At 56.4% G+C, this 10,614-nt stretch overlaps 1 protein-coding gene across 1 annotated transcript in view; it reads left to right on the forward strand.

The window, feature by feature from the left end:
- The first annotated feature begins 8,259 nt into the window (after window positions 1–8,259).
- The window catches only part of LOC137356012 (zinc finger protein ubi-d4-like), a 48,874-nt gene continuing 46,519 nt past the window's right edge, over window positions 8,260–10,614 (forward strand). Inside the window, exon 1 of the mRNA XM_068021713.1 lies at window positions 8,260–8,333. Within this exon, the coding sequence (XP_067877814.1) occupies window positions 8,302–8,333 (32 nt within the window). The 5' untranslated portion in view covers window positions 8,260–8,301. The remainder of the gene's footprint in view (window positions 8,334–10,614) is intronic.

Consider the following 10,614-nt stretch of genomic DNA (forward strand, 5'->3'; position numbering starts at 1 on the left):
TGTGGTGGAGGCAGGTTCAGTGAGTGTTTAGGATCTGGAATGCACTGTCTGAGTGTGTGGTGGAGGCAGTTTCAGTGTGTGTTTAGGATCTGGAATGCACTGTCTGAGAGTGTGGTGGAGGCAGGTTCAGTGAGTGTTTCGGATCTGGAATGCACTGTCTGAGAGGCTGGTGGAGGCAGTTTCAGTGAGTGTTTCGGATCTGGAATGCACTGTCTGAGAGTGTGGTGGAGGCAGGTTCAGTGAGTGTTTAGGATCTGGAATGCACTGTCTGAGAGTGTGGTGGAGGCAGGTTCAGTGAGTGTTTAGGATCTGGAATGCACTGTCTGAGAGTGTGGTGGAGGCAGGTTCAGTGAGTGTTTAGGATCTGGAATGCACTGTCTGAGAGTGTGGTGGAGGCAGGTTCAGTGAGTGTTTAGGATCTGGAATGCACTGTCTGAGAGTGTGGTGGAGGCAGGTTCAGTGAGTGTTTAGGATCTGGAATGCACTGTCTGAGAGTGTGGTGGAGGCAGGTTCAGTGAGTGTTTAGGATCTGGAATGCACTGTCTGAGAGTGAGGTGGAGGCAGGTTCAGTGAGTGTTTAGGATCTGGAATGCACTGTCTGAGAGTGTGGTGGAGGCAGGTTCAGTGAGTGTTTAGGATCTGGAATGCACTGTCTGAGAGTGTGGTGGAGGCAGGTTCAGTGTGTGTTTAGGATCTGGAATGCACTGTCTGAGAGTGTGGTGGAGGCAGGTTCAGTGAGTGTTTAGGATCTGGAATGCACTGTCTGAGTGTGTGGTGGAGGCAGTTTCAGTGTGTGTTTAGGATCTGGAATGCACTGTCTGAGAGTGTGGTGGAGGCAGGTTCAGTGAGTGTTTCGGATCTGGAATGCACTGTCTGAGAGGCTGGTGGAGGCAGTTTCAGTGAGTGTTTCGGATCTGGAATGCACTGTCTGAGAGTGTGGTGGAGGCAGGTTCAGTGTGTGTTTAGGATCTGGAATGCACTGTCTGAGAGTGTGGTGGAGGCAGGTTCAGTGAGTGTTTAGGATCTGGAATGCACTGTCTGAGAGTGAGGTGGAGGCAGGTTCAGTGAGTGTTTAGGGTCTGGAATGCACTGTCTGAGAGTGTGGTGGAGGCAGGTTCAGTGAGTGTTTAGGATCTGGAATGCACTGTCTGAGAGTGTGGTGGAGGCAGGTTCAGTGAGTGTTTCGGATCTGGAATGCAATGTCTGAGAGTGCGGTGGAGGCAGGTTCAGTGGGTGTTTAGGATCTGGAATGCACTGTCTGAGAGTGTGGTGTAGGCAGGTTCAGTGAGTGTTTAGGATCTGGAATGCACTGTCTGAGAGTGTGGTGGAGGCAGGTTCAGTGATTGTGTAAGATCTGGAATGCACTGTCTGAGAGTGAGGTGGAGGCAGGTTCAGTGAGTGTTTCGGATCTGGAATGCACTGTCTGAGAGTGTGGTGGAGGCAGGTTCAGTGTGTGTTTAGGATCTGGAATGCACTGTCTGAGACTGTGGTGGAGGCAGGTTCAGTGAGTGTTTAGGATCTGGAATGCACTGTCTGAGAGTGAGGTGGAGGCAGGTTCAGTGAGTGTTTAGGATCTGGAATGCACTGTCTGAGAGTGTGGTGGAGGCAGGTTCAGTGAGTGTTTAGGATCTGGAATGCACTGTCTGAGAGTGTGGTGGAGGCAGGTTCAGTGAGTGTTTAGGATCTGGAATGCACTGTCTGAGAGTGTGGTGGAGGCAGGTTCAGTGAGTGTTTAGGATCTGGAATGCACTGTCTGAGAGTGTGGTGGAGGCAGGTTCAGTGAGTGTTTAGGATCTGGAATGCACTGTCTGAGAGTGTGGTGGAGGCAGGTTCAGTGAGTGTTTAGGATCTGGAATGCACTGTCTGAGAGTGTGGTGGAGGCAGGTTCAGTGAGTGTTTAGGATCTGGAATGCACTGTCTGAGAGTGAGGTGGAGGCAGGTTCAGTGAGTGTTTAGGATCTGGAATGCACTGTCTGAGAGTGTGGTGGAGGCAGGTTCAGTGAGTGTTTAGGATCTGGAATGCACTGTCTGAGAGTGTGGTGGAGGCAGGTTCAGTGTGTGTTTAGGATCTGGAATGCACTGTCTGAGAGTGTGGTGGAGGCAGGTTCAGTGAGTGTTTAGGATCTGGAATGCACTGTCTGAGTGTGTGGTGGAGGCAGTTTCAGTGTGTGTTTAGGATCTGGAATGCACTGTCTGAGAGTGTGGTGGAGGCAGGTTCAGTGAGTGTTTCGGATCTGGAATGCACTGTCTGAGAGGCTGGTGGAGGCAGTTTCAGTGAGTGTTTCGGATCTGGAATGCACTGTCTGAGAGTGTGGTGGAGGCAGGTTCAGTGTGTGTTTAGGATCTGGAATGCACTGTCTGAGAGTGCGGTGGAGGCAGGTTCAGTGTGTGTTTAGGATCTGGAATGCACTGTCTGAGTGTGTGGTGGAGGCAGTTTCAGTGTGTGTTTAGGATCTGGAATGCACTGTCTGAGAGTGTGGTGGAGGCAGGTTCAGTGAGTGTTTCGGATCTGGAATGCACTGTCTGAGAGTGTGGTGGAGGCAGGTTCAGTGAGTGTTTAGGATCTGGAATGCACTGTCTGAGAGTGTGATGGAGGCAGGTTCAGTGAGTGTTTAGGATCTGGAATGCACTGTCTGAGTGTGTGGTGGAGGCAGGTTCAGTGTGTGTTTAGGATCTGGAATGCACTGTCTGAGAGTGTGGTGGAGGCAGGTTCAGTGAGTGTTTAGGATCTGGAATGCACTGTCTGAGTGTGTGGTGGAGGCAGTTTCAGTGTGTGTTTAGGATCTGGAATGCACTGTCTGAGAGTGTGGTGGAGGCAGGTTCAGTGAGTGTTTCGGATCTGGAATGCACTGTCTGAGAGGCTGGTGGAGGCAGTTTCAGTGAGTGTTTCGGATCTGGAATGCAATGTCTGAGAGTGCGGTGGAGGCAGGTTCAGTGTGTGTTTAGGATCTGGAATGCACTGTCTGAGTGTGTGGTGGAGGCAGTTTCAGTGTGTGTTTAGGATCTGGAATGCACTGTCTGAGAGTGTGGTGGAGGCAGTTTCAGTGAGTGTTTCGGATCTGGAATGCAATGTCTGAGAGTGCGGTGGAGGCAGGTTCAGTGGGTGTTTAGGATCTGGAATGCACTGTCTGAGAGTGTGGCGGAGGCAGGTTCAGTGAGTGTTTAGGATCTGGAATGCACTGTCTGAGAGTGTGGTGGAGGCAGGTTCAGTGAGTGTTTAGGATCTGGAATGCACTGTCTGAGAGTGAGGTGGAGGCAGGTTCAGTGAGTGTTTAGGATCTGGAATGCACTGTCTGAGAGTGTGGTGGAGGCAGGTTCAGTGTGTGTTTAGGATCTGGAATGCACTGTCTGAGACTGTGGTGGAGGCAGGTTCAGTGAGTGTTTAGGATCTGGAATGCACTGTCTGAGAGTGTGGTGGAGGCAGGTTCAGTGAGTGTTTAGGATCTGGAATGCACTGTCTGAGAGTGTGGTGGAGGCAGGTTCAGTGAGTGTTTAGGATCTGGAATGCACTGTCTGAGAGTGAGGTGGAGGCAGGTTCAGTGAGTGTTTAGGATCTGGAATGCACTGTCTGAGAGTGTGGTGGAGGCAGGTTCAGTGAGTGTTTCGGATCTGGAATGCACTGTCTGAGAGGCTGGTGGAGGCAGTTTCAGTGAGTGTTTCGGATCTGGAATGCAATGTCTGAGAGTGCGGTGGAGGCAGGTTCAGTGGGTGTTTAGGATCTGGAATGCACTGTCTGAGAGTGAGGTGGAGGCAGGTTCAGTGAGTGTTTCGGATCTGGAATGCACTGTCTGAGAGTGTGGTGGAGGCAGGTTCAGTGAGTGTTTAGGATCTGGAATGCACTGTCTGAGAGTGTGGTGTAGGCAGGTTCAGTGAGTGTTTAGGATCTGGAATGCACTGTCTGAGAGTGTGGTGGAGGCAGGTTCAGTGAGTGTTTAGGATCTGGAATGCACTGTCTGAGAGTGTGGTGGAGGCAGGTTCAGTCAGTGTTTAGGATCTGGAATGCACTGTCTGAGAGTGAGGTGGAGGCAGGTTCAGTGAGTGTTTAGGATCTGGAATGCACTGTCTGAGAGTGTGGTGGAGGCAGGTTCAGTGAGTGTTTAGGATCTGGAATGCACTGTCTGAGAGTGTGGTGGAGGCAGGTTCAGTGAGTGTTTAGGATCTGGAATGCACTGTCTGAGAGTGTGGTGGAGGCAGGTTCAGTGAGTGTTTAGGATCTGGAATGCACTGTCTGAGAGGCTGGTGGAGGCAGTTTCAGTGAGTGTTTCGGATCTGGAATGCAATGTCTGAGAGTGCGGTGGAGGCAGGTTCAGTGGGTGTTTAGGATCTGGAATGCACTGTCTGAGAGTGTGGTGTAGGCAGGTTCAGTGAGTGTTTAGGATCTGGAATGCACTGTCTGAGAGTGTGGTGGAGGCAGGTTCAGTGAGTGTTTAGGATCTGGAATGCACTGTCTGAGAGTGTGGTGGAGGCAGGTTCAGTGAATGTTTAGGATCTGGAATGCACTGTCTGAGAGTGTGGTGGAGGCAGGTTCAGTGAATGTTTAGGATCTGGAATGCACTGTCTGAGAGTGTGGTGGAGGCAGGTTCAGTGAGTGTTTAGGATCTGGAATGCACTGTCTGAGAGTGTGGTGGAGGCAGGTTCAGTGAGTGTTTAGGATCTGGAATGCACTGTCTGAGAGTGTGGTGGAGGCAGGTTCCGTGAGTGTTTAGGATCTGGAATGCACTGTCTGAGAGTGTGGTGGAGGCAGGTTCAGTGAGTGTTTAGGATCTGGAATGCACTGTCTGAGAGTGAGGTGGAGGCAGGTTCAGTGAGTGTTTAGGATCTGGAATGCACTGTCTGAGAGTGTGATGGAGGCAGGTTCAGTGTGTGTTTAGGATCTGGAATGCACTGTCTGAGAGTGTGGTGGAGGCAGGTTCAGTGTGTGTTTAGGATCTGGAATGCACTGTCTGAGAGTGTGGTGGAGGCAGGTTCAGTGAGTGTTTAGGGTCTGGAATGCACTGTCTGAGAGTGTGGTGGAGGCAGGTTCAGTGAGTGTTTAGGATCTGGAATGCACTGTCTGAGAGTGAGGTGGAGGCAGGTTCAGTGAGTGTTTAGGATCTGGAATGCACTGCCCGAGAGTGCGATGGAGGCAGGTTCAGTGAGTGTTTAGGATCTGGAATGCACTGTCCGAGAGTGTGGTGGAGGCAGGTTCAGTGAGTGTTTAGGATCTGGAATGCACTGTCTGAGAGGCTGGTGGAGGCAGTTTCAGTGAGTGTTTAGGATCTGGAATGCAATGTCTGAGAGTGAGGTGGAGGCAGGTTCAGTGAGTGTTTAGGATCTGGAATGCACTGTCTGAGAGTGTGGTGGAGGCAGGTTCAGTGAGTGTTTAGGATCTGGAATGCACTGTCTGAGAGTGTGGTGTAGGCAGGTTCAGTGAGTGTTTAGGATCTGGAATGCACTGTCTGAGAGTGTGGTGGAGGCAGGTTCAGTGTGTGTTTAGGATCTGGAATGCACTGTCTGAGAGTGTGGTGGAGGCAGGTTCAGTGAGTGTTTAGGATCTGGAATGCAATGTCTGAGAGTGTGGTGGAGGCAGGTTCAGTGAGTGTTTAGGATCTGGAATGCACTGTCTGAGAGTGTGGTGGAGGCAAGTTCAGTGAGTGTTTAGGATCTGGAATGCACTGTCTGAGAGTGAGGTGGAGGCAAGTTCAGTGAGTGTTTAGGATCTGGAATGCACTGTCTGAGAGTGTGGTGGAGGCAGGTTCAGTGAGTGTTTAGGATCAGGAATGCACTGTCTGAGAGTGTGGTGGAGGCAAGTTCAGTGAGTGTTTAGGATCTGGAATGCACTGTCTGAGAGTGAGGTGGAGGCAAGTTCAGTGAGTGTTTAGGATCTGGAATGCACTGTCTGAGAGTGAGGTGGAGGCAGGTTCAGTGTGTGTTTAGGATCTGGAATGCACTGTCTGAGAGTGTGGTGGAGGCAGGTTCAGTGAGTGTTTAGGATCTGGAATGCACTGTCTGAGAGTGAGGTGGAGGCAGGTTCAGTGGGTGTTTAGGATCTGGAATGCACTGTCTGAGAGTGTGGTGGAGGCAGGTTCAGTGAGTGTTTAGGATCTGGAATGCACTGTCTGAGAGTGTGGTGGAGGCAGGTTCAGTGTGTGTTTAGGATCTGGAATGCACTGTCTGAGAGTGTGGTGGAGGCAGGTTCAGTGAGTGTTTAGGATCTGGAATGCACTGTCTGAGAGTGAGGTGGAGGCAGGTTCAGTGGGTGTTTAGGATCTGGAATGCACTGTCTGAGAGTGTGGTGGAGGCAGGTTCAGTGAGTGTTTAGGATCTGGAATGCACTGTCTGAGAGTGTGGTGGAGGCAGGTTCAGTGTGTGTTTAGGATCTGGAATGCACTGTCTGAGAGTGTGGTGGAGGCAGGTTCAGTGAGTGTTTCGGATTTGGAATGCACTGTCTGAGAGTGTGGTGGAGGCAGGTTCAATCAAGGCCTTCAGGAGAAGGCAGGGGAGTGGCACTAGGTAAATTGCTCTTTCAAAGAAGCAGCACTGACACGATGGGCCAAATGGTCTCCTTCTGTGCCGTAATTCTGTGATTCTGTTTTTTCACCTGAGTATCCGCGGGCTATTGACCATTATACAACATTATAGCCCACCCCGATCCCACTGACACCGAATGACCACCCACTCACAAGCTCTTACAGGGTCTTGCTGAATAGCAGTCAGAGCCATGGCTGATTTTTCCATTGCCTGTCTGGAGGGGATGGTGAAATTGACCATAACATTCACTTCCTGCAGTCCCAGCTGGGTTCAGCTAACTCAGTGCAGACTGTGATTACATCACACCAGTTCAGAGATCACGTATTCATTTTCTGTGTAGCTCGTCAGTAATGTGGTGCTAAGCCCTCACGGATTTCAACTTTGAACCTTGCTCCCGTGCTGAGTTTGTTGATTGTAGCCACCTGCCAAACTCATGACTTCTCTCACCTAGAAGGACAAGGGCAGTAGATGCATGGGAACACCACCACCTGCAAGTTCCCCTCCAAGTCACACACCATCCTGACTTGGAACTATATCACCTTTCCTTCACTGTCGCTGGGTCAAAATCCTGGAACTCCCTTCCTAACAGCACTGTGGGTGTACCGACCCCTCATGGACTGCAGTGGTTCAAGAAGGCAGCTCACCACCACCTTCTCAAGGGCAATTATGGTTGGGCAATAAATTCTGGCCTGGCCAGCGATGCCGACATCCCATGAAACAAATTATAAAAATAATGATGAGGGGTAACAACTGGCCTCTGCAGCTCGAGAGAGGGGGAAATAAATCGACCAACATTCCTGCTTATAACTTCCATGGACTGCTTCCTGCATTGGAGTTGGCGGGAATCAGCTGTGTCATTCTGTCTGCAATAGCTCCAGTAATGGAACAGTCAATTTTCACATGGCAATATCTCACAAACGGCATTGTGCTAAATGACCAAATCATCTGTTTTTAGTGCTGTTGGTTCTATTGGCTCCAGGACACCAGAGAACTCTCCTGCTCTTCTAACAACAGTGGCTTCAGTACTGACCCTCTGACAGTGTGGCGCTTCCTTAGTTGGTACTGACCCTCCGACTATGCAGTGCTCCCTGAGTGTTGGCCCTCTGGGCTCTGGGCTCTGGAGGGAGGCTCAAACCCACTACCTTCTGACTCAGAGATGAGAGAGAGAGAGACATTGCTCCCCACCGAGCCATGGCTGACACTTAAAACAATCTCTGGCATCATTGGTGAAGTTTGGGGAGCCTTCCCTGGAGGCCTGACTAATATTTATCCAACAAATAGCATCTCTAAAATTAGATTAACTTGTCCTACATCTCATTGTTGTTTGTGGGATCCTGCTATGCAATAAATTTGTCACCTTGATTTAAAACCTTCAGTGCAATTAATTGTATATAATAAACTTTAAGAAGCTTTTGAGTGGTGTTTAACTCACTTTGTAAGTGTACGAATAAAGTTCACCGAGTTATTAACACTTTATAAATTTCATTTTGACACATTCTGCGAAATTTCCCGCATAACCGAATGGCGGCGCTCCAGGCCTTCCAGCCCCTCCGGCTTTCTGCGCATGCTCGCCGCTGTGGGAGGGAATGAGCGCGTCACGTGTTTCGCGTCCGGTTAAGTCACGTGGGTCGGAGTTGGCGCAACCGCAGTGGGACGCTAGGCGGAGGCACTGGCCGCGCACGCGTACTGGGGCACAATCCTACTCCCCCCCCCCCCCCACTCCCCACGCATGCTCACTGGACGTCGGACCCGACCCTCCGCGCAGGCGCGGCGGCGGAAGGAGCGGGGAAGATGGCGGCGGTGATTCAAAACGTTGTGAAGAAGTAAGTTTGTGGGAGGCGCGGCCGCGGGGAGCTGGATGTGCAGGCCGCGGGGACCCAGGGTGTGGGCGAGGGTCTCCCCAGGAGCGGCACAGGGATCGCCCGGGTTGGAGGGGAACGAGGCCGAGGAGGGGCAACTTCAGCTCCGGGAACTTGTTTCCAGCCGCCCCTCGGCGCCGGACCCCCCCCCTCCCCCTCCCCCTCACCCCCCCTCCCCCTCCCCCTCCCCCTCCTCACCCCCCCTCCCCCTCACCCCCCCCCTCACCCCCCCTCCCCCTCCCCCTCCCCCTCCCCTCCCCCCTCCTCCCACCTCCACCCTCCCCCTCCCCCTCCCCCTCCTCACCTCCCCCTCCCCCTCCCCCTCCTCACCTCCCCTCCCCCTCCCCCTCCTCACCTCCCCTCCCCCTCCCCCTCCTCACCTCCCCCTCCCCCTCCTCACCTCCCCCTCCCCCTCCCCCTCCCCTCCCCCTCCCCCTCCCCCTCCCCCTCCCCCTCCCCCTCCTCACTCCCCCTCCCCCTCCTCACTCCGCCCCCCCTCTTCCCCCTCTCCGCCCCCCCTCTTCCCCCTCTCCGCCCCCCCTCTTCCCCCTCTCCGCCCCCCCTCTTCCCCTCTCCGCCCCCCCTCTTCCCCCTCTCCGCCCCCCCTCTTCCCCTCTCCGCCCCCCCTCTTCCCCCTCTCCGCCCCCCCTCTTCCCCCTCTCCGCCCCCCCTCTTCCCCCTCTCTCCGCCCCCCCTCTCCGCCCCCCCTCTTCCCCCTCTCCGCCCCCCCTCTTCCCCCTCTCCGCCCCCCCTCTTCCCCCTCTCCGCCCCCCCTCTTCCCCCTCTCCGCCCCCCCTCTTCCCCCTCTCCGCCCCCCCTCTTCCCCCTCTCCGCCCCCCCTCTTCCCCCTCTCCGCCCCCCCCTCTTCCCCCTCTCCGCCCCCCCTCTTCCCCCTCTCCGCCCCCCCTCTCCGCCCCCCCTCTTCCCCCCCCCTCTTCCCCCCCCCTCTTCCCCCTCTCCGCCCCCCCTCTTCCCCCCCCCTCTTCCGCCCCCCCTCTTCCCCCCTCTCCGCCCCCCCTCTTCCCCCTCTCCGCCCCCCCTCTTCCCCCTCTCCGCCCCCCCTCTTCCCCCTCTCCGCCCCCCCTCTTCCCCCTCTCCGCCCCCCCTCTTCCCCCTCTCCGCCCCCCCTCTTCCCCCTCTCCGCCCCCCCTCTTCCCCCTCTCCGCCCCCCCTCTTCCCCCTCTCCGCCCCCCCTCTTCCCCCTCTCCGCCCCCCCTCTTCCCCCTCTCCGCCCCCCCTCTTCCCCCTCTCCGCCCCCCCCTCTTCCCCCTCTCCGCCCCCCCTCTTCCCCCTCTCCGCCCCCCCTCTTCCCCCTCTCCGCCCCCCCTCTTCCCCCTCTCCGCCCCCCCTCTTCCCCCTCTCCGCCCCCCCTCTTCCCCCTCTCCGCCCCCCCTCTTCCCCCTCTCCGCCCCCCCTCTTCCCCCTCTCCGCCCCCCCTCTTCCCCCTCTCCGCCCCCCCTCTTCCCCCTCTCCGCCCCCCCTCTTCCCCCTCTCCGCCCCCCCTCTTCCCCCTCTCCGCCCCCCCTCTTCCCCCTCTCCGCCCCCCCTCTTCCCCCTCTCCGCCCCCCCTCTTCCCCCTCTCCGCCCCCCCTCTTCCCCCTCTCCGCCCCCCCTCTTCCCCCTCTCCGCCCCCCCTCTTCCCCCTCTCCGCCCCCCCTCTTCCCCCCTCTCCGCCCCCCCTCTTCCCCTCTCCGCCCCCCCTCTTCCCCCTCTCCGCCCCCCCCTCTTCCCCCTCTCCGCCCCCCCTCTTCCCCCTCTCCGCCCCCCCTCTTCCCCCTCTCCGCCCCCCCTCTTCCCCCTCTCCGCCCCCCCTCTTCCCCCTCTCCGCCCCCCCTCTTCCCCCTCTCCGCCCCCCCTCTTCCCCCTCTCCGCCCCCCCTCTTCCCCCTCTCCGCCCCCCCTCTTCCCCCTCTCCGCCCCCCCTCTTCCCCCTCTCCGCCCCCCTCTTCCCCCTCTCCGCCCCCCCTCTTCCCCCCTCTCCGCCCCCCCTCTTCCCCCTCTCCGCCCCCCCTCTTCCCCCTCTCCGCCCCCCCTCTTCCCCCTCTCCGCCCCCCCTCTTCCCCCTCTCCGCCCCCCCTCTTCCCCCTCTCCGCCCCCCCTCTTCCCCCTCTCCGCCCCCCCTCTTCCCCCTCTCCGCCCCCCCTCTTCCCCCTCTCCGCCCCCCTCTTCCCCCTCTCCGCCCCCCCTCTTCCCCCTCTCCGCCCCCCCTCTTCCCCCTCTCCGCCCCCCCTCTTCCCCCTCTCCGC

Source organism: Heterodontus francisci, chromosome 44 (genome assembly GCF_036365525.1).
Source record: "Heterodontus francisci isolate sHetFra1 chromosome 44, sHetFra1.hap1, whole genome shotgun sequence".
Taxonomy (NCBI): domain Eukaryota; kingdom Metazoa; phylum Chordata; class Chondrichthyes; order Heterodontiformes; family Heterodontidae; genus Heterodontus; species Heterodontus francisci.